The 22,225-nt window shown below is 36.4% G+C and overlaps 1 protein-coding gene across 2 annotated transcripts in view; it reads left to right on the top strand.

The window, feature by feature from the left end:
- HIBCH (3-hydroxyisobutyryl-CoA hydrolase) overlaps positions 1-22,225 on the top strand; it is an 82,509-nt gene that overhangs the window by 8,883 nt on the left and 51,401 nt on the right. For both annotated transcript variants that reach the window (XM_066346238.1, XM_066346237.1), the window contains 4 exons: positions 1,923-1,965; positions 11,900-12,037; positions 14,606-14,690; positions 18,946-19,017. In XM_066346238.1, coding sequence (XP_066202335.1) covers positions 1,923-1,965; positions 11,900-12,037; positions 14,606-14,690; positions 18,946-19,017 — 338 coding nt within the window. The remainder of the gene's footprint in view (positions 1-1,922; positions 1,966-11,899; positions 12,038-14,605; positions 14,691-18,945; positions 19,018-22,225) is intronic.

Raw genomic sequence — 22,225 nt, 5'->3', positions numbered from 1 at the left:
CTCTCCATTCATCCTGTGTGCCCTGCAATCAGCACACTCACAGCCTTAAGGTAGGGACCAGTGAGATAGTTGTAGGTTAGGATCTTGCCTTGTGGCTTTAGCAAAGTTCAAAAAGGCGAGGTTACTTTTTGTTCCTTCTGATATTTCTAGTCCCTCAGAGTTTCTAGCATAAGTTACAAAAAGCAAACAAAACTGAATTACAAGTCAGGAGTTCCTTCTGGGATGCCTGTTGTTTGTTCTTTGTTTGTTGTGTATTTGAAAATTATATATGACATAGATTAGAAAAGTAATTTTTGATCAAAGACTTGACAGTATGTTCTTAAATGTCAAGAAGCTAAGACTAACTCTTTAAACTTCCCTCTCAGATTCTTCACTGAATTCTTTCTGCTGAATGAGTCACTATTTTAGTGGTTATGAAATGTTTGTTGCTGGACATATGGGTGTATCTGGATACAGAGGAACATTTTTCTGAATCATTTTAACTGGGGATCCTAGTGGATGAGTTAGTAGGCTACTTTCTCTACCATTGCAATTATACAGACTAGTTTCACTGCCCTAAAAATCTATGTATTCCACCTATGTTTCCTCTTTCTGACAACCACTGATCTTTTTACTGTCTCCATAGTTTTACCTTTTTTTAGAATGTCCTATAGTGAACTCATATACAGTGTGTTTGTAAAGTCATGGTGCACTTTTGACTGGTCACAGGAAAGCAACAAAAGACGGTAGAAATCTGAGATCTGCACCAAATAAAAGGAAAACTCTCCCAGTTTCATACCTCTTCAGTGTAGTTCAATGTGGGCTCACACAGATATTTTAGAACTCCTTAGGTAGCTATCCCGTATAGCCTCTACAGACTCATCACTGACTGATGGCCTACCAGAACGGGGTTTCTCCACCAAACTGCCAGTTTCCTTTAACTGCTTATCCCACTGAGTAAAGTTACTTCTATGTGGTGGCACTTCATTATAAACGCGCCGATATTCACGTTGCACTTTGGTCATGGATTCGAATTTAGTGAGCCACAGAACACACTGAACTTGCCTCTGTACTGTCCACATCTCGACTGGCATGGCCGTGGGCTGCTCCGCTGTATACACGGTGTTATATCATCATCTGCGCATGTGCACATGCTGCCACAGTATCCTACAGAAACTGGGAGGGTTTTCCTTTTATTTGGTGCAGATTTCAAATTTTTATCGTCTTTTGTTGCTTTCCTGTGACTGGTCAAAAGTGCACCATGACTTTATGGACACACTGTAGCACATTTCCTTTTTAGAATGACTTCTTTAATTTAGCAGTGTGAATTTAAGGTTCCTTTATGTCTTTTGTGGAATGATAGCTGATTTCTTTTTATTGCTGAGTAATATTCCATTGTATAGATATTACCGCAGTTTGTTTATCCTTTTGTCTGTTGAGGGGGCCTCTTGGTTACATGCATGTTTTGGCTATTAGAAATGAAACTACCATAATCATTCATGTTCTGGTTTTATTGTGGAAATAAGTTTTCAACTCATTTGGATAAATATCAGGGAGTGCAATTTCTGGATCATATAGTAGAGTATGTTTAGTTTTGTACGAAACTGCCAAACTTCTTACAAGTGGCTGTACCATTTGATTCTATCAGCAATGAATACTTTTTTAATGAATTTATTGGGGTAACATTGGTTAATAAAATGATATGTTATAGGTGTATAATACTGTAATACATCATTTGTTTATTGTATGGTGTGTTTACCACCCCAAGTCTGGTCCCCTTCCATCACCATTTACCCCATACCTAAACTTCACTTCTACCTAAACAATTTTTTAAACTTTTTGTTTTAATATGTTTTAGAAGAGGCTAAAGGGAGGATAGTCTTTATACATTAAATATGACTACTCACATTACCCATATTCATTGTATTCTACATTTGTTTCAGGTTTAATTCATTCAAAAGGACTAATACTATACTGCAACATTTGGTAAGTTTGGACTTTTTTTGCTGGCAATATTAGATTATGATATGTAACTAAAAATGACATTGGGAAGTAGAGAGATGGCTGGCAGGTGTTGTTGACTTTGGTACACTATGGATCCCAATTTTATTGTGTCAAGACTTGACAAAATTACTTGTAGGAGGTGGCATAAGGTTATGGATAAGAGCATAGATCTTCAAGTTGAAATAGCTGGGTTTACTGGGTCCATTGCTTAATCTTGGGCAGTTTACTTGGTCTCTTTCAGCCTCCTTTTTTACATATATAAAATAGAGATAATGGTATCCCTATTAGAGTGCTTATTAGTAATAAATAAGATACTTGATTTAAAACTCTAGGCTGTTTCCATGTCTTGGCCACTTTGAACAATGCTGCAATGAACATGGGGCTGCATGTGTCTTTATATACCAATGTTTTTGAGTTTTGAGGGTATATGCCCAGTAGAGGGATTGCTGGGTTATATGGTAGTTCTATTTTTAGTTTTTTGAGGAATCACCATACTTTCTTCCATAATGGTTATACTACTTTACATTCCCACCAACAGTGGATGAGGGTTTCTTTTTCTCCACAGCCTCTCCAACATTTGTATATTTTGAATATTAGGCCCTTATCTGAGCTGTTGTTTGAGAATATCATTTCCCATTTAGTTGGCTGTCTTGTTTGTTTTGTTGTCAGTTTCTCTTACTGAGCAAAAACTTCTTAGTCTGATGTGGTCCCGTTCATTTATCTTTGCCTTCTCTTCCCTTGCCTTTGGAGTCAAATTCATAAAGTGCTCTTTATAACCAAGATCCATGAGTTTAGTACCTATGTTTTTTTCTGTGTACTTTATTGTTTCAGGTCTTATATTTAGGTCTTTGATCCATTTTGAATTAATTTTAGTACAAGGGGATAAACTGTAGTCCAGTTTTCATTCTTTTGCATGTGACTTTCCAGTTTCCAACCAAAAAGCCATTCCATAGATGACTGGATAAAGAAGATGTGGTACATATATACTATGGAATACTACTCAGCCATAAGAAATGATGACAACGGGTCATTTACAACAACATGGATGGACCTTGATAACATTATACTGAGTGTGAAATAAGTAAATCAGAAAGAAAACTAAGAACTGTATGATTCCATACATAGGTGGGACATAAAAATGAGACTAAGAGACATGGTGTGGTGGTTAGGGGAGGGAAAGGGAGGGGGTGGGGGGAGGGGAGGAGCACAAAGAAAACCAGATGGAAGGTGATGGAAGACAATTTGACTTGGGTGATGGGTATGCAACATAATTAAATGTCAAAATAACCTGGAGATATTTTCTCTGAACATATGTACCCTGATTTAATAATGTCACCCCACTAAAATTAATAAAAAAAAGAATAAAAAAACAACTCTAGGCTAGTGCTTAGCATATAATAATTTTATACACATTAGCTACTATTATACTAATAGTTCCTTTCCAGAGCTTAGATGTTTTTATCACATTGCAAGGAAAATAATTTTTATTTTTGTATCTCACTCTTTATAGAGACTGAATATTTGTGTTGCCCCAGATTCATGTTGAAATCTATCCCCAGTGTGATGGTAATTCCTGGATATGGGGGCCTTTGAGTGGAGGGTGGAGCTCTCATGAATGGTATCAGTGTCCTTACAAAAGAGACTCTTGAGAGCTTCCTTACCTTTCCTGCCTTGTGAAGGAGAACACAGTGAGAAGACAGACATATGTGAACCAGGAAGTGAGACTTCAGCAGACACTGAATCTTTAGGAGCCTTACCTTAGACTTTCCAGTTTCTATAACTGTGAGAAATAAATGTTTTGTTGTGTAAGCCAACCAATTCATGGTACTTTTGTTATAGCAGCCCGAACAGAATAAGACACCTTTATACAGCCTGAGAAGTACCTTGCATATAAAAATGGCAAGTTACTCTGTATAGTACTTACTATATGTCAGGTGCTATTCTAAGTACTTGATATGTGTTAGCTCAGTTGATTCTCATGTCCTGTGGAGTAGATACTGTGTATCTTTTATTTGCACTTCTGAAACCTAAAAACCAAAAGTTTGTGATGAATGCATTTGGTGGCAAAATATGACTTGACTGTACTGTACTTGAAGCTCTTTTTTTTTTTTATCCTAACTAGTACAAATATTTATGGTTTGTTGCAGAAGTGTTAAATTATTTGATTAAAATGTACTGACCCAACCTGACCAGGTGTTGGCGCACTGGATAGAGTATCGGACTGGGACACAGAGGGCCCAGGTTCAAAACCCCAAGGTCACCGCTTGAGTGCTGGCTCATCTGGCTTGAGCGCGGGGTTGCTGGCTTGAGTGTGGGATCATAGACATAACCGCATGGTCACTGGCTTGAGCCCAGAGGTTGCTGGCGTGAGCCAGGGGTCACTCTGATGTAGCCTCCTAGTCAAGGCACATAGGAGAAAGCAATCAATGAACAACTAAGGAGCCACAGTGACGAATTGATGCTTCTCATCTCTCCCCTTTCCTTTCTGTCCCTATATGTCCCTTTCTGTGTTTATCTCTCTGTTTCTGTCACAAAAATAAAAAAATTAACAAAAAAAAAAAAACTGTTCTGACCCAGACTCCTGCTTTATGTAATATCTAATGTGTACTTTGTTGCCTTTCCAAAATCTAGAAAATTTTCTGAATTCTGAAACGCATCTGGAAACAAGGGGTTTCGATTAAAGGATTATGGCTTTTCCCCCCTATTTAATGGATCAGAAAAAGAGACAGAGAGGCTAAAGAATATGCTCTAATGTCACACAGCCAATAAGTAGGTAAAATTTGAGTTCAGGCTCTCTGGCTTTATAAATTTAATCTACTGCATTCTACAGCCTCTGGCAGAATGACTGTTGCAGAGTGCTTCTCAGTGAAGGCCAGTGGAGATGGGTATATGAAGACTGGACTATCCCTTCCTACCCTTGTTTATTTTAGTCAGCTGATACAGAACAATGTCTATGATTCTTATTTAGACAGATACATACAGAAAATAGAAAGATGGGACAGAATCTGGATTCATGGGGGAATGGTGACCTGGGCCATAACCACATTGAGAAAAGGAAGATAAATTAGACTCTCATCAGCGCCTGAGGGCTGAAAGGCTATAGGTCCCAATGTGTCTTTTACATGCATTTCAGAGATAGAGAGGCTGTATTCCAAGTAGTTTTTTGGGATCCTTTTAATACAATCAATAATGAAAGTAAGACCTTTTTTTATTTCATAGTAGAGTGATGGAAATATGCCACTGACAGTAGTATGAGAAGTGGACAGGACCGGAGCGACAAATTTGTTGGAGAGAGATTTGTTGGTAAATTTGATTTTTAACAGGTCTAATTTGGGGTGCCATGTAGTTAACTCCTGTGATAAGAAAATCCTGTGTAGCAGGCGTATACTTGTAAATAAGGGCCTGGGCATCTGGAGCAGTAAAGATACAGGTGCAGATTTGATCGTCTACTTAGAGGTTATATTAATACTTGTAGAGGGAAAATAGCCTCACAAAAGGTGAGAGGGTAGAGTACAACCAAGGATGATTTGAGGGGCTCTAACCTGTTGACATTGTGGAGGAATTTTCTTACTCAGTTTGAAATTACTCAAATGAAGCATGAGTAATCAGCATTTATTAAATGTGTTTTGAGACTAAGAATTGTGGTTGTATTGTGCTTTAAGTCATATTCGTATTATAATAACTTTTTTTTAAACTTTTTAATTTTTTTAAAATTTATTTATTTTTTATAGAGACAGAGAGTGAGTCAGAGAGAGGATAGACAGGGACAGACAGGAACGGAGAGAGATGAGAAGCATCAATCATTAGTTTTTCATTGTGCGTTGCAACACCTTAGTTGTTCATTGATTGCTTTCTTATATGTGTCTTGACCGCGGGCCTTCAGCAGACCTAGTAACCCCTTGCTGGAGCCAGCGACCTTGGGTTCAAGCTGGTGGAATTTTTGCTCAAACCAGATGAACCCGTGCTCAAGCTGGCGACCTCAGGGTCTCGAACCTGGGTCCTCTGCATCCCAGTCCGACGCTCTATCTACTGCGCCACCGCCTGGTCAGGCCGTATTATAATAATTTAAATGGCATTCTTCAATGTTGGCTGGAAATTAGTGAAAATCTTCGGAATGGGAAGGATATGAGACTGGATCAGGAAGAACGTCAGCAAGGTATATCAACAGAATCATGTTCTGCTAATGGTAGACTTTCCCTGGGTATGTCTTTGAGATGCAATGCTATTCAATGTCAGTGAATGCTACTTATAGTGAAAGGTGTATGCTTAAGATAGGGATGTGGGTATCCACAATTTGAAGCTTGTCCTAGGCCGTTGTTAAGTAGAACTGCATCAGTAGAATAATAGATTATCCATTCAACTTACTGAACATTTTGTGATACCTGCTATGTGTCTGGCACTGGACTTTCCTCAGATGAAAGGTTCATTTCTCAGAATGTTTATGAATGCTTTCAGGTTTTTCCAAAATGTAGCCTGCAAAATATGTCCCAGGAGATAGTGCATGGAAAAAAAAGCCTTTAATCCGGCAAGAAATTTGTTGTTCCTTGTATTTTAAAAGTTTGCATTGTGTATTTGCGTATTAAAGACTGAAAAGTCTTAGAGACATGAAACTTGTTTATATTGACTTAAGCTTTTTCCAAACTGATTTGACCACAGGCCATTTTCTTCTTCCTCACAGCAGCAGTAAACATCCCTTTTGCACACTTAGGAAATGTTGCTGCTGTGGATTTTGCCAGAGAAGTTCCGTGTTCCTGCAGAGTAGACATTCCAAGTTATGTGTGTCTCATGGATTTTACCTGGGCAGACTTCACTCATTCAGTTTAGTACAGAGCTGTGTGTTTATGGTATCCAGACATTTTAGCAACTTTCACATTTTCTTTTGAATGGATGGAAACCATGGGTCACTCAGTCATTGCAGGAGTAAAAAGATTTTTGGAGTGGGTTAAAGTGGGTGGGATGATATATTTTGAAGAAGATGATTGGGAAAGTCAGTTTGGGAATCATAATGCTTAGAGCATTGGCTTTGGGATGAAATAAAGCGAAGTTTGAACCCTGACCTGTCCCACAGCTGTGTATCTAGGCAAGTAATCTAACATTTCTGGGTCTGAGTTGGCTTATCTTGGAAAGGAAATCCTAGTACTTCTAGGGTTGTTTTGAGGATTAAGTAAAAAGTTTCTGTATCAACTGCTTAGCATAGTGCCCACGAAAAACCTTAAGTGATAAGTTAAAATAAGGAACAGTTTATTCTAATTGCTTAAAAAAATATTTGAAAATATAAGTAAATAAGATCCTGTGTTCTTTCCTGAATATACAATAAAGATTTAAGAAAATCTTAATTTTCTACCTTAAATCTCTGTTCCTCCTTTAGACTATAATGGCTCTGGCTAGAAACATTTCTTTTCTCCCTTCTCCTTACCCTCTGTCCCTCCCCTCCAACCCCCAACACTTTGGGTTGTATGAAAAGTTCTTTTCTGACTGCAGTCTCTATAATCTTTCCTAATGTGATGAATTTTCTTAATAGAAACTTTATCTGGCTTTTAGTTAAAAGTTTGTGATGTTTTCTGAAAAGATACTTAATTTTTTTCTATAGACTTAATTAACATATATAAATGACACTTATAGTGGAGATTTCCATCTTTTTCCCTTCTGCTTTTTTGCATGAATGAAAATGATTAATGAACCAGTAGTTGTTTTTAGGTTTTTAGAAGGGCATGAATTTTTCAAGTAGGAAAAAAATCTGTTTATTCATTCATTTACATTATTCTGGTGGCATTAACAGTAGAAGATCCTATAGTATTCTATGCTTCTGTAAATGTCCTGCAAAAATGCTTGATCTAAGTACTTTAAGATCCATGTTGAAAGATATTCCTGCATTGTTGTAATAGCAAAACATGGAAATTACCCCGCCCTTATCAGTAGGGGACTGATAAATTGATATGTAAGAATGCATAGCTGTTAAAAATAAATAGGTATCAGATGTAGCAAAATCCATACCAGGAAAATTTACAGATTAAATGGCCTATTTCTTTTATTTGTTTGTTTTATAAACAAATTGTAAGGAAAATAAAAGGATAGAGGGAGAACCTATAGATGAAAAGACTTGAAAGATATATCCAGTTTTAAAAAATGGACAGCTCATATTTATGAATGGATACTTTGCATTTATTATAAAAACCAGGACCATAGTTGCTTTTGTAGAGAGGGAAAGGTCTGTGACTGGTATGGGAAAGGTGGAGGGCTTTTGGGATAGCTGGACAACATTGGGTCTGGGGTTTGATTTTACCCCAATTACAATCATATAGTTAGCCTGCTATTATTTTAATGGATGCTGGCAGAAGACATGAAACTCTTGAATTTGAGACAAAGGACTTTGCTATTAGTGACACAATGAGCAGCATTGATTATCATGGTGTTCCTGGCTCTGCATGTCCTCCGAGTCTCCGGGTTAACTTAGAGGTTGCAGATGGATGTCTGCATATGCAGTGGGTTGTATTAAAGGACTGTAATACTGAATTTGAGGAACCTGCTTGTTTATAGCAAGCTATAAGCAAGCCTCCACCCTTTTCCAGAGGAAGACTGTAAGGCCAGTTGCCATGGCCACCATCACAGCCGCCTGGCCAGTGCAGATTCTCATTAGATTCGGACAGACGGTAATGAAACAATGGAGCCAAGAACTGGTGGGCCATTACCTTTAATCCTAGCTTGCACCCGGTGGGCAGTAAAAACACATTGGGCTCCAAAACCCACTGTTCACTAGCCTTATTCACCTCTGTTCCCCATCTCCTTTTCTCTGCACAAACTGGCTTCTCCTTTTTCACTTCACCATCTTGGCTACTTCTCCTCTCCTCCACGTGGCCTTTATCTGCTCTCCTTTCTCTGCTCTCCCTCTAATGCTAATCTCAGGAACCGAGAGAGAGCAAGCTCCCGGTCTGCCCCACTTTATAGTGTAGAAACCAAAACCTTTAATCCAATATACAAAGAAGGAAGTCTCTGATACAAAGTCACTTATCTGAGGCATAATGGGATTCCTCATGAGCAGGGGTAGTCAACCTTTTTATACCTACTGCCCACTTTTGTATCTCTGTTAGTAGTAAAATTTTCTAACCGCCCACCGGTTCCACAGTAATGGTGATTTATAAAGTAGGGAAGTAACTTTACTTTATAAAATTTATAAAGCAGAGTTATAGCAAGTTAAAGCATATAATAGTAATTATTTACCAAGTACTTTATGTCAGATTTTCACTAAGTTTGGCAGAATAAATCTTTATAAAACAACTTACTATAGTTAAATCTATTTTATTATTTATACTTTGGTTGCTCCACTACCGCCCACCATGAAAGCTGGAATGCCCGCTAGTGGGTGGTAGGGACCAGGTTGACTACCACTGCTCATGAGAGTGCACCACCCACATCAAAAAGGGTGGGAAAGGCTTAGTCCCAAAACCAAGCCCCAGGCTACAAGGATCCTGCCTGCCCACAGCCCGCCCCCTATACATTAATATAATCACGCCCATCCCAAGCAAGAAGGGCAACCAATACCATCACCTGGGCGACGGCTTCCATGTGGGCAGCGCCATCTTTAATAAAGTGAGCATAATATATTTTATCTGCCCAAAAAAGACATTAACTTTCCCTCCAAATTGCTTGAGCAAATACAACCCTGAAAAATGATCCAAGCAAAGAGTGGTGAGGCCCTTGGGTTTGTGGCATTTCTAGCAATGAAGTATATAGGGTAACCTCAGGGTAAGAAAATGAAAAATATATTTTTCTAAGGCATATAACTCAGATCTTTTAAACCTAATCTATCACTTTGAAAATTATTTAAAATATTTTTTGTAGGTAGTAAATATATTAATATATGGTACAAAATTCAAAAAGTACAAAGGGCCATTGCAGTAAAGTCTTCCTACCTCTCTCTCTCAGATGCCCAATTCCCTTTCCTGGAAGCAACCATTTTCTATAGATATGTATTCATCTAGAGATATAGTCTTTATATAAATTTGTATGCATACATGTGCACAGTGGGTGGGTCGCGTGTCTGCACTTGAGATTGTTCTGTAACGGCGCATGGAGAGATAGTTGTCTCATTTTTTTTACCTCCCCCAAGGTGTAAATTTTCTTTTTTTAAAAATTGATTTTATTGGGGTGACATGGTTAATGTAATTACACGGGTTTCAGGTGTCCAGTTCTACAGCACACCTTTTTACACCATATTGTCTTATTCTTTTTTAAAGTTTCCATTTAAAAGCGTGCATTTGTATGAATGACTATAATTTATTTAGTCTTCCACTGATCATTTCTAGTCTTTTCCCATTGCAAATGACACTGCAGTGACTATCCTGTGTACTTTGTTTTGCCTGTGCAAAAATATATCTGTAGGGTAAATTTCTGGAACAAGAATTACTGTGTAAGTGTGCATGCTTAAAAGAAGTGTGTTGTCAGATTGTTTTTTCTAGGCTGTAGTAGTTTATGCTCCCACAGTATGTCTGCTTCTTCAGACTCTAGACATCACACGATATCAAACTTTTTGGTAGTTGTCAATTTGTTTGAAAATATATCTTAACATAATTATACTTTTAAGTTTTAATTTGAATTGAAACAGTATAATTGTTTTTTGTTTTTTAATAGCCTTTCTTGTAACCCTTTTAAGTGAATATAAATTAAGTTTTTATCTGATAATGAATTTCAATAAAATTAACTCCAGCATTAAGTATATAACATGATTTTATAAACATTGTGTAGAAATGTTGCTTAATGCTGTCAAAATACAGTCTTAATAGATTTTTGTTATTACATATGTGTTTTCCAGTTAACGTTAACCCTTTGAGTAGTCTTTTTCATGCTCGCTGAACCCCGGGAGTGAGTTTTTTTTCAAAAAATAAAATTAGTTCCAGTTACAGTTTTATTAACTTAAAATCATGTTTGTTTGATAACCAATTTATGGAAACAAGAAGAACATACATTTGCCTTCTTTTAATGTTGCTTTACACATTTTTAAAATAAATCGATCATACTTTGGATGGTCAGGAGGCACGAGGACGTACATGAATGTTCATACTACTCAAAGGGTTAAAAATTTAAGCTGATTTTCAATTTTACATTGTGCACTGTTCCCTTGTGAAGTTTAAATATTGTCCTAAGGAATGTATTAAGTAGATGGTACCATTGGCACTGATAGTTGTGTTTAGCAGAGACTTGGGAAATTGCTATGTAGTTTAAAACACTTTGCCTCTGGGTATTGTATTAGTCAGTACTATATTACAGTATATGAGCAGTGAGACCTGATGGTTAAGTTTTGGTGTGTGAGGCCCTTATAAGCATATAGGCAAATTCTTCACAACTGTATGACATGTAAATCTGTCATTTTATAATCTAGCTTCACACTACTTATTTTTCCTATTTTTCCATAACTCCTTTCTTCATCCAGCCTTTATGCCACTCAGGTTTAATGTCTTAATTTTTACAAATATGTATTGCAATGTTTCTGCATATATCATTCTCTAGGATTCTTCCCCCGCTTTGCTTTTTCTTGGCAAACATGAAGGCCCAGCTCACTTTTTTTCCCCCAAGTTGTTGATAGCTTTTCTAGTCTGAATTATTTGTTCTCTCTATTCATCTTTGTCTTCTAAGTACCCAATATATTGCTTGGTATGCAGTAACTAATGAAAAGATTTCAGAGTATTTTATAGCCCAAGTTGAACCAGTTCACTTAGACATAGGATTTCAAAGATTTAAGTGATATGTATAGTTTGTTTTGGAATCTAAACTTTAGAATCTTTGTGATATGTGCTTAGGTATCCATTTGATTAGTTACTGTTAACATTGCATGAAAGATTTGTAGTTGATGTATATGCTTCAATATTGGCTTGAGACAAAAACTTAATGAATTTTATTGTAAAGTTATTTGTTTACGCAGAGACTGTCCAGCCACACAGATGCTGCAGAAGTTCTGTTGGAAAGAAAAGGTTGTGCAGGAGTGGTAACACTAAACAGACCAAAGGCGCTGAATGCATTGACTCTTAATATGATTCGGCAGATTTATCCACAGCTAAAGGTTTGTAATTTTCTTAAAGCAATTACATGGATTATTTTTAAAGTATACTGCTCTCAAAAATTAGGTGATATTTTATCACTTCATATTCATTTTGAAATATCCCCTAATTTTTGTGAGCAGTATATATCATAATAATACATTTCTGGCATTCTCTCCCATAGACTTATTGGACTTTGGTGATCAGTGTGCAAGCCCCATTGATTCTTGAATCTTTAGTGCTTTCCCTATGTGGTTAACCTGAAGCACACTTAGTGACAAGGGAGTCCATTGTCTCATAGATAGCCCACTCCACTTTTCATAGTTCTGAGTTCCTTCTTGTTTTGCCATTCTTCATTTCTCTGACATTTTAACCAGTGATGCAGGTGCTACCTCTTGGATGTGATTGTACAAATCTAATCTGCTTCCACATGACAGCTTTTTAATTTGAAGGCAACTTTTTTTAACTGCTTGGCCAGCTTTTATTGGTAAAGGTCAGAAGTTTTTCTGTTCTGGCCCTGGCTGGGTTGCTCAGTGGACAGTGTGTCATCCCAGTGCACTGAAGTCATGGGTTTGATCCCTGGTCAGGGCATGTAAAAGAAGCAATCAATGAGTGTACAACTAAATGGAACAACTGAGTGGAACAATGAGTTGATGCTTCTCTCTCTCCCCTCCCTTCTACCCTCCCTTCCTCCCTCCTTTTCCCCCTCCCTTCCCCCCTCCCTTCCCCCCTCCCTTCTAACCTCTTCCCCCCCTCATCCCCTCCTTCCTTATTCCCCTCCCTCTTCCCCTCTTTCCCTTTTTCTCTCAAATCAATGGAAAAACTAAAAATAAAAAAAAAAGAACCAACAAAGCCTTTACTACTAATTGAACTGCAGGTGCAGTGGAAAATCATAACTTAAAGTCAGACTATTTGTGTTTGAAACTTGGGTTTCTATTCTTAATTTTATATTTGGAATGCTAATCACTTTGTGTCTCACTTGCCTTATCTGTGGAATAGGGATGATAATATTTCATAGGATTGTTGTGAAGATGAAGTAAAATAGTGTACCTAATACGGTCAGCCACATAGGTGTTACAAAAATACTAATTCTCCCCTAGTTACCTATTTCTTAATTCTTCATTTGATGAGTCTCTCTTCCCTTTTGCTGTGTCTGTTTGAAATACTTTATACAGTATGTCCTTAAACATACTGTATGTGATAACAGAGGAATAAACTAAGTGTTCCAGATTAGAGCTGGACTAGAGGGGAAAAAGAAGAAACTTCCATGTTAGAATGCTGTATTTCTACTAATATATTGTCCAGTATTGCATTAACCTTTTGGACAACCACAGCTGTCCAGCTACATTTCTTCCTTGTGCATTTATATTTTTATTCTTTTTTTTACAGAGACAGAGAGAGGGATAGATAGGGACAGACAGACAGGAATGGAGAGAGATGAGAAGCATCAATCAGCAGTTTCTCGTTGTGGCACTTTAGTTGTTCATTGATTGCTTTCTCATATGTGCCTTGACCAGGGGCCTTCAGCAGACCGAGTAACCCCTTGCTCGAGCCAGCGACCTTGGGTCCAAGCTGGTGATCCTTGCTCGAACCAGATGAGCCTGCACTCAAGCTGGCAACCTCGGGGTCTCGAACCTGGGTCGTCCGCATCCCAGTTCGACACTCTATCCACTGAGCCACCACCTGATCAGGCCATTTATTTTTTTTTTAATTGAGAGGTGGGGAGGCTGAGAGACAGACTCCCACATGCACCCCTACTGGATCCACCTGGTAAGCCCACTAGGGGGCGATGCTCTGCTCATCTGGGGCCACTGCTCTGTTGCTTGGCAACTGAGCCATTTCACCTGAAGCAAGGCTATGGAGCCATCCTCAGCTCCAGGGGCCAACTTGCTCCAGCTGAACCATGGTTGTGAGAAAGGGAGAGGGAGGGAGGGAGGTAGAGAAGCAGATGGTGAGCCCTGACAGGGAATCAAACCCAGGACTTCCACACACCAGACTGATGCTCTACTGCTGAGCCAACCAGCCAGGGCTATATTTTTATTCTCAAGTGTAGAATTTATAGAGCCTCTTAATTTTTCTGTCTTTCTCAACCCCACATCACCTCCAGATTTGATCTCTGTGTTTTCACTGTTACTTACAAATTTGCCAGTAGGACAGAGCCCTATGTCACCACAGTAGAAAGGTTATTGCTGTGTTTTTCAACAATCTTTGGATTGATTTGTTCACCAGATTTCTAAGCATATGTAACATATAGTACTATTAAGCCCATAATTTCTTTGTTACCTTGCTCAAAATTTGTCATGGCAAAGATTTCAGATGCCATAATGAAATTTGGATCACAAAATATATTCATCTGCAACTTTATTGGAATAGCCTTTAATTTATGTCAAAAAAAATGAAGTTGGGATCCATTCTCCTGGATGTGCTTCATAAAGCCTATGCTTTAATATATATGGATATATATACAGGTGGGGCAAAAGTAGTATATCTATATAGTGTACTATGTCTGTCTGTACATAATACGTATGTAGTATATGTGTGTGTCTGTGTAAGTTTGAAGTTGTAATATGCTTATCCCATTTTCTTTTTAGAAGTGGGAACAAGATTCTGAAACTTTCCTGATCATTATAAAGGGAGCTGGTGAAAAGGCTTTCTGTGCTGGGGGTGATATCGTAGGTAAAAACTTTTTTTCCTCTCACCTAAATGCTTTTTCTCCTCAATAGAGCTGATAAAAGCATTGACAAATTTTTGCAGTCCTTCATAATTTGTTAATTTTTAGAGTGTTTTTCTTTTGAAGTTATTATATTCTTGTGTAGTTAACTTAGAAAAAGACAAAATTTAGAGACTTGCCTTTTTTAGGTAATATTAGAAAGAATGAGAATAGTTAATTTAAAAAAAAACCCATACAAAACAGACTCAGAGCTACAGAGGACATATGAATGGTTGCCAGGTAGGATGGGAGTTGGGGAGTTGGTTGGAAAGGTGAAGGGATTAAGAAGTATGAATTGGTTGTTACAGAATAGTCACGGGGATATAAAGTATAGCATAGGGAATACAGTCAATATTTTAATGCCTGTGTACGGTGTCAGATGGTTATGAGATTTATAGGGATGATCACCTTAGTAAGTTATCTAATGTTTAATCACTAGGTGTTTAAACATAGTATTGTATGCCAACTGTAACTGAAAAATAAAAAAAATTTTAAATAATAATTAGGTATATGCCCTTCAGATATCTTGTCTGTTTCCCTGAATTATTCCATACAGAATATCCTGTTGTATGTGAGTCTATTTCCTATTTTAGAATAGCTGATATTAAGGAGTTCAGTTTGTCATATAATCTGACAATCTAGCCATGTTGAGTGACTTGCTGTTCTCCAAATATGACATGCTCTCACTTATTTCCATGACTTTACCTGTGCTTTCCCACTGTTCATGATTCTAAATTCAGAATGTACTTAATTATAATATTCGATTGTAGTGTTATATGCTGAGATAAATAAAAAGATTCTCCTTATCCAGTGGTGAGATTCAACTGGTTCGCACTAGTTCGGTGGAACCGATACCTAATTTTTTGTTGAATTTGGCAAACTGGTTGTTAAAATAGCACTTGTAATTAGGGTTCTCTTTAAGGTGGGTGCCTGGGCAGCCACTCAATGTGGAAATCACAGATTAACATTCTTTACTCTTTTTTTAAAAAGTTCATCTGTGCAACAGCGTATTCTAAGTGCCCATAGTAATGTTCATTCCATCCATAGGTGAAAAAAATTATAAGTGAGGATGCTAATCAAGAAGCAATATGGAAATATCTTAAATAATAATTTTATTGTTTTTTGTCAGGTATTTGTTTTTTATTAATATTTTAAAACTTTTTCATAGGACATAATCTGGTTTTGCTTACCTCTTTTATTCTTATTTAAGAATTAAATGCATGAAATAATAAGCTACCTTTTGATATATAATTTTTTTATACTTAAAACAGTCACTAAAGCAGAGAACCATTGTTAAATTATTTGAATCCCACCTCTGTCCTTATCTTTCTAATTGTTAAGGTCAGTCTGCCTTATACATTTTACTAAGCGAAGAAATGTTTGCTCTCAGGATCAATGTTATCCCTACTTGGTTGTCAATATTTTATATATACTGAGAACTGTTTTTACATTTTGTATTTTGTTTCTTATGGGATTGATAGTGTGCCGGTGTGGTTTTTCCTTGTTTTTTATTTTGTATATATATGATTTATGCTGTGGTAAGACAGTCATGTTTGGGTTGATCTATTTACTAAACTTACAAGTTTATGTAAACCATGACATTTGGAATAGAAAGAAACAAGATTGATTCAGGACATAATTTCTAATACCTATTTAAAGAAAAAATAAAGTCTTAAAATTACAGTTTAAATTTTTATGTAGCTTAGATTGCTTTGTTAACTGAATTGTTTTTGAATTTGTTTTGCCCACAAAATGAATATTTTTAAAACACTGTATTTCAGCCTGGAATTAACCTTTCCTCTGGAGTATGATCTTATCAATTTAAAGACAGGCAGAGCCTTACAAATTGATTTTAGCTTTTTCTGACTATGAGCTATTTTTGCGTAAAGGCCTAACTTTATATTGATGTTTGGAAATACAGTTACAAATTCTGAAATTATTCTGGTTTACATGAAATAAAGCAATGGATTTCAATTCCAGGAAATGTCATTTCTTCTTCTTCTTCTTCTTCTTTTTTTTTTACTGTTAATTTTAGAGAGAGGAGAGAAAGTCAGGGGGAGGACTGGGGAGCATCAGCTTGCAGTAGTTACTCCCGCATGTACCTTGACTGGGCAAGCCCGGGGTTTTGAACTGGCAACCTCAGCATTCTGGGTCCACAATTTATCCACTGTGCCACCACAGGTCAGGCAGGAAATGTATTTTTTCTTTCTTTTTCCAATTGAGAGGAGGGGAGATAGAGAGATAGACTCCCATATGCACCCTGACCTGAATCCACCCGGCAACCCCCATCTGGGGCTGATGCTCTGCCCAGCTGGGACCATGCTCACAACTGAGCTATTTTTAGTGCCTGAGGCAGAGACTTCACGGAGCCATCCTCAGAGCCCATGGCTGATGTGTTTGAACCAGTCAAGCTATGACTGCAGTAGGGGGAGAGACAGAGAGAGAGAGAAAGAGGGAGAGAGGGAGGAGGGGAGGAAGTCGGAGAAGCAGATGGTCACTTCTCTTGTGTGCCCTGACTGGGAATCGAACTGGGACATCCACAAGCCTGGCCAATGCCCTACCACTGAGCAAACTGGCCAGGGCAGGAAATTTATTTATTTAAAAATTTTAGTTGAAGACAATTAGTGGGTACTCAGGAAAAAGATTTTTAATGATATGATGTATGTCATTTAATTTTACTTTATATGCAAATAATTGGTTAGCATAAGATTAGAAGGAAATCTAAGATCTTTGATGTAAAAGAGCTTCAACATGCAATACAGTTTATACTCTTTTCCTTTTAGAATTGGTAAGTAATGAGAAGGACTGAATAAAAGACAATGAATGAGAGTTTTTTGGGAGGTATATATCAGGGAAAACTTCAGAATGATAAAAGAGGTTAAATCTTTCTTTTAAAAACCAGGAAAAGAGGTCAACATTTGGAACATTTTAAAAGAAGATATCAGAGTGCTAGAGTTAGTCTAAAACTCTATAAAAAAAAGTCAATAATTTTTATGTAACTCCTATAAAAGAAGAAACATGTATATTATATATTTAATTTGTATTTTAGTAGATACTTTTTATAGGACTTAAAGACAGGAAAAGGCATATGAACTTGCAGTGTATATATGGAAGAGAATGGCCTGATAGCAGTGTTGACATCGACTACAGTAAGAATGCAGTAGATAGAAACTTTGGATAATATAATTGCAATAGAAATGAAACCATTTGCTAGTATTTATAATTCAGATTATTTACTGAGCACCTTTTTATTAAGCCAGGCAGTAGCATGCTGTAGCAACATCTTTGAGAAGATATATTTCCTTTTACTTTATTGATAAATAAAGATATTACTATCTCATTTACCTCTCTAGCCTCACTTTTTACTGGTCTTTTCAGTCTTTTAAAACTACTTATTTTTTTATTTTCTTTTCTTACCTATTGGCCTTGGTAGGTACTCCTTTCTCTATTCAAAACTTTCCCCTCTTCACTTTCTAGGAAGTCACTATTCAGACTTGGCTCAGACTATGTCTTCTGGGAAGCCTTCTAATTATATCTCTCCTGCTCCCATCCCACAGCGCTCAACCTTAGAGTGAGCATAGCACTAAGACTGTGTTTTAGTAATCTTCTTTCTCATTAGTCTGAACTTTAGGGCTGCCATCTTATATTGCTGTCTTGTTATTTACAGAACGTGAAACAGATCATTATACTTAGTAGATGCTAAATAAGTGTTTCATGGTGAAATGAATGTGGCAGAAATATTAACTAGATGGAATATATATTTCTTTGTGTATGGGTATATATATTATATATTATATATGTATATGCATACATATAATATATATTATATGTGTATAAATATATATAAATATATAAAATATTTTTTGTATTAAGATATATTACTATAGGAAATGTATATCTCAAATATTTATTCAGGTGCTACAGAAAACAGTCAAAAGAAGATGCACTTTGTAGCAATATATAACTTCTAATTTAAGTAACACTTTGTAAGAAGTTCTTAAGAATTTTTGCCTTAAAGTTTTGACATTGGACTACAGATCTAGGATTAACTATAATATGTCTGTGGCATGGACAGTTTCAAACGTTAACAAATCATTCTAGAGTTTCTTCTGGTACTATCACAATATTTTAAATGTATTAGACTGTACTGACTAGAAAACTTTTTTTTGATTTGTAATACTTGTTTTCTTCTTTTTTTTTTTTTTTTGCTAATGATCTCAGAAGTTGCAAAGGGAAACCAGAAGTTAACTCAGGCTTTCTTCAGAGAAGAATATATGCTAAACAATGCCATTGGTATGTATGCTGTGTTGAAAGCTTTGAAAATGGAATCAAGAAAAGCAGCTCAGTATGAATTATTAAGAATATAATCAGCCTGACCAGGCAGTTTTGCAGTGGATAGAACATCAGCCTGGGACATTGAGGACCCAGGTTTGAAACCCCAAGGTTGCTGGCTTGAGCACAGGCTCATCCGGCTTGGGCACAGGCTTACCAGCTTGAGTGCAGGGTTACTGGCTTGAGTAAGGGGTCACTGGCTTGGCTGGAGCCCACTGGTTAAGGCACATAAAAGAAAGCGATCAATGAACAACTAAGGTGCCGCAACTATGAGTTAATGCTTCTCATCTCTCTCCTTTCCTGTCTGTCACTCTTTCTCTCTCTCTTGCTAAAAAACTAGAATATAATCAATATACACTCTTAATTAACATTTTTATATACTGTGTGCAGGCATAAATAAATTTGATTAAACTCGTTTAACTGCCCATTTCTAAACAATTTGCACTTTTATATTAGTAGGCTGCACTTACCTACCATTTGTCTTTGAATCAATATGAAAACAATTCTGATCACCTGGTTGGCTTTCTTGGAAAACAAAAAATGTGGGTCTTGGGTTTTTTGTTTTGTTTTGTTTTGTTTTTGTATAAAGAGATATCATTTCCTAATTCTTGAGGAACTTTGGGATGAAGTGAATTAGTTTTATCAAGCATGTGTTTCAAATGTTAAAATACAAGGAATAATACTGTAAGTACCCACCAGCCCAGAATGAATAGGTATCAGTGTTTTATTTTTGCTTGTTGTTTTACAATTTATATAAAAGAAATAAAATTCTAGGTTTTAAAATTCTACTTCAGCCTACTTTTTAACCTTCCTCAGTGCCATTTCTTTTTCTCCCCAGAAGCAATTATTGTCATTAATTTGTAGTTACCCTGCTAGATGATATTCTATATTTTTACTACTTATTTATGCGCAAAAATAGCGTTACTTTGTGGTTTTGAAATTTACATAAATAGTAGTCTTTATGAATTATGTCTTCAGTTTTGAATAAACGGACTGTACTGTTCCTTAGTATTCAGTATTATGAATATATTCTACATTATTCTGCATTAGTGGATATTTTAGATTTAAAATTTTTTACTGGCCCTCACCAGTGGCTCAGTGGAGAGTGTCGGCCTGGCGTATGGACGTCCCAGGTTTGATTCCAGGTCAGAACACAGGAGAAGTGACCATCTGCTTCTCCCCTCCACCCTCTCCCCCTCTCTCCCTCTTCCCCTCCTGCAGCCAGTGGCTCAGTTGGTTGGAGTATAGCCCCGGGCACTGAAGATGGCTTGATTGGTCTGAGTGGTCAGTCACAGATGCTAAAAATAGCTCAGTACTTGAGCATCAGCCCCACATGGGGTTGCTGTGAGTGGATCCTAGTTGGGGCACATGTGGGAGTCTCACTGTCTCCCTCTCACCTAAAAAGAGAAATGAAAGAAAAAAATTATTTTACTAGTACAGATTGTGGTTCCTTTATATGTATCCCCCCCCCCCCTTCATGTCCAGGTGCAAAAGTTTCCTAGAAAATAATAGAAGAAGAATGGATGTACCATAGTTTATACATCTTGAGTTTCTAAAGTCTTTTTTTTTTAATTGATTGATTTTATTGAAGAAGAGGCAGAGAGGCATTCATTTTGTTCTGCTACTTGTACATTTATTGGTCGCTTCCTGTATGTGTCCTGCCTGGAAATCAAACTCTCAACCTTGATGTTTGGGACCACACTTTGACTGAGCTAATCAGCCAGGGCCTCCAAATTCTTCTCTAAAGTCCAAGACTTTATTTTCTACCCATTCTTTCTATCATGTTATTGTTACTAACTTACATGTTCAGTATTTTATTGTGGCTTTAGTTTGTATTTCATTGAACAATGGGAAAGTAGATAGTGTTTTCTTATGTTAATTAAGCATTTAGATTTTATTTTCAGTTTTATCCTCTGTTCATCCTTCTGTTGGATTTTTTGTCTTTCTGACTTTGTAGGTCTTATTGTATTCTGGATTCTTCACTTTTGTAGATTATACCTATGACAAGTCCATTTCTCTCAGTTTGTTGTGTTATCTTTCAGTATACAGGTTTTTATTTGATGGGATGAAATGTATCCAGTCTTTTTTTTTCTTTGTGATTTCTGCTTTTTTTGCTTTGAAGAAAAAACACTTAAGGTTATTAAGATGTTCTCATTTTCTTGTAATCATTTGAATATATTGTTTCTTTATACTCGCTAAGTCTTGAAATTTTTTTGTACATGACATCTAACTTTTATATTCCAGCTAGAAAGTCAGATGTGGCCATACTCCTTATTAAAAAATATATGTTTTCCTCACTGATTTTAATGATACCTCTGTTACATATCAAGTTCTTATATATGACCAGGTCTATTTCTGGGCTACTTTATTTATCAATCTATTTGTGCTTATGTTGAAACTACAGTGTCAAAATTATTAGAGCTTTAATATATGTCTCTATATGCTAGGACAATTTGTCCTTGTTTTCTTTTATAATTGCCTTGACTGCTCTTGGACTCTTGATCTTCAATATGAATTGTAGAGTTATTTTGTCCTGTTCCACAAAAGATTTTATTGAGATTTTGATTGGAATGATAATGAATTTTAGATTAATTTTGGAGGAATTAACATTTCTGATATTGAGTCTTCCCATCCATGAATGTGGCATATCACTTTGTATATTCATGCAGAAGACTTAAAAATTTATGAATTACAATTTATACACTATAAAGTTCACCATTTTAGGTGTATAGTTCAATAATTCTTAGTAAACTTGTGCAAGTATCACCATAAACCAGTTAGAACATTTTTAGAAGTTTGCCTTTCATTTCCTTTCATAAGTTTTATAATTTTCTCCATGAGGAGCTTCCTTTTGTAAAATTTTTTATTCTTAGTATCAATAGCTTATGTTTTTTTGTTACTACATTTAAAGGTAATATTCCTGTTACATTTGTGATTGGCCATTTCTGGCATATAGAAATGCTTTTGATTTTAATATTTTGTTATTATAGCCAGCAACCCTGCTGAAATTTATTTATTCTAATGATATTTATATAGCCTCTCTCAGCTTTTCTACTAGGCAGTTCTATCATCCGCACATAATTTTTTTCTCATCTTTTTTTCTAATCCTCAAATTTATGAGTTTTCTTATATTTTGACTAGGAGTTCTATTATACTGTTGAATAATTAT

The sequence above is a fragment of the Saccopteryx leptura genome, chromosome 7, assembly GCF_036850995.1.
Source record: "Saccopteryx leptura isolate mSacLep1 chromosome 7, mSacLep1_pri_phased_curated, whole genome shotgun sequence".
NCBI lineage: Eukaryota > Metazoa > Chordata > Mammalia > Chiroptera > Emballonuridae > Saccopteryx > Saccopteryx leptura.
The sequence above is the reverse complement of the archived record's forward strand: the minus strand, read 5'-3'. Positions and strand labels throughout refer to the sequence as shown.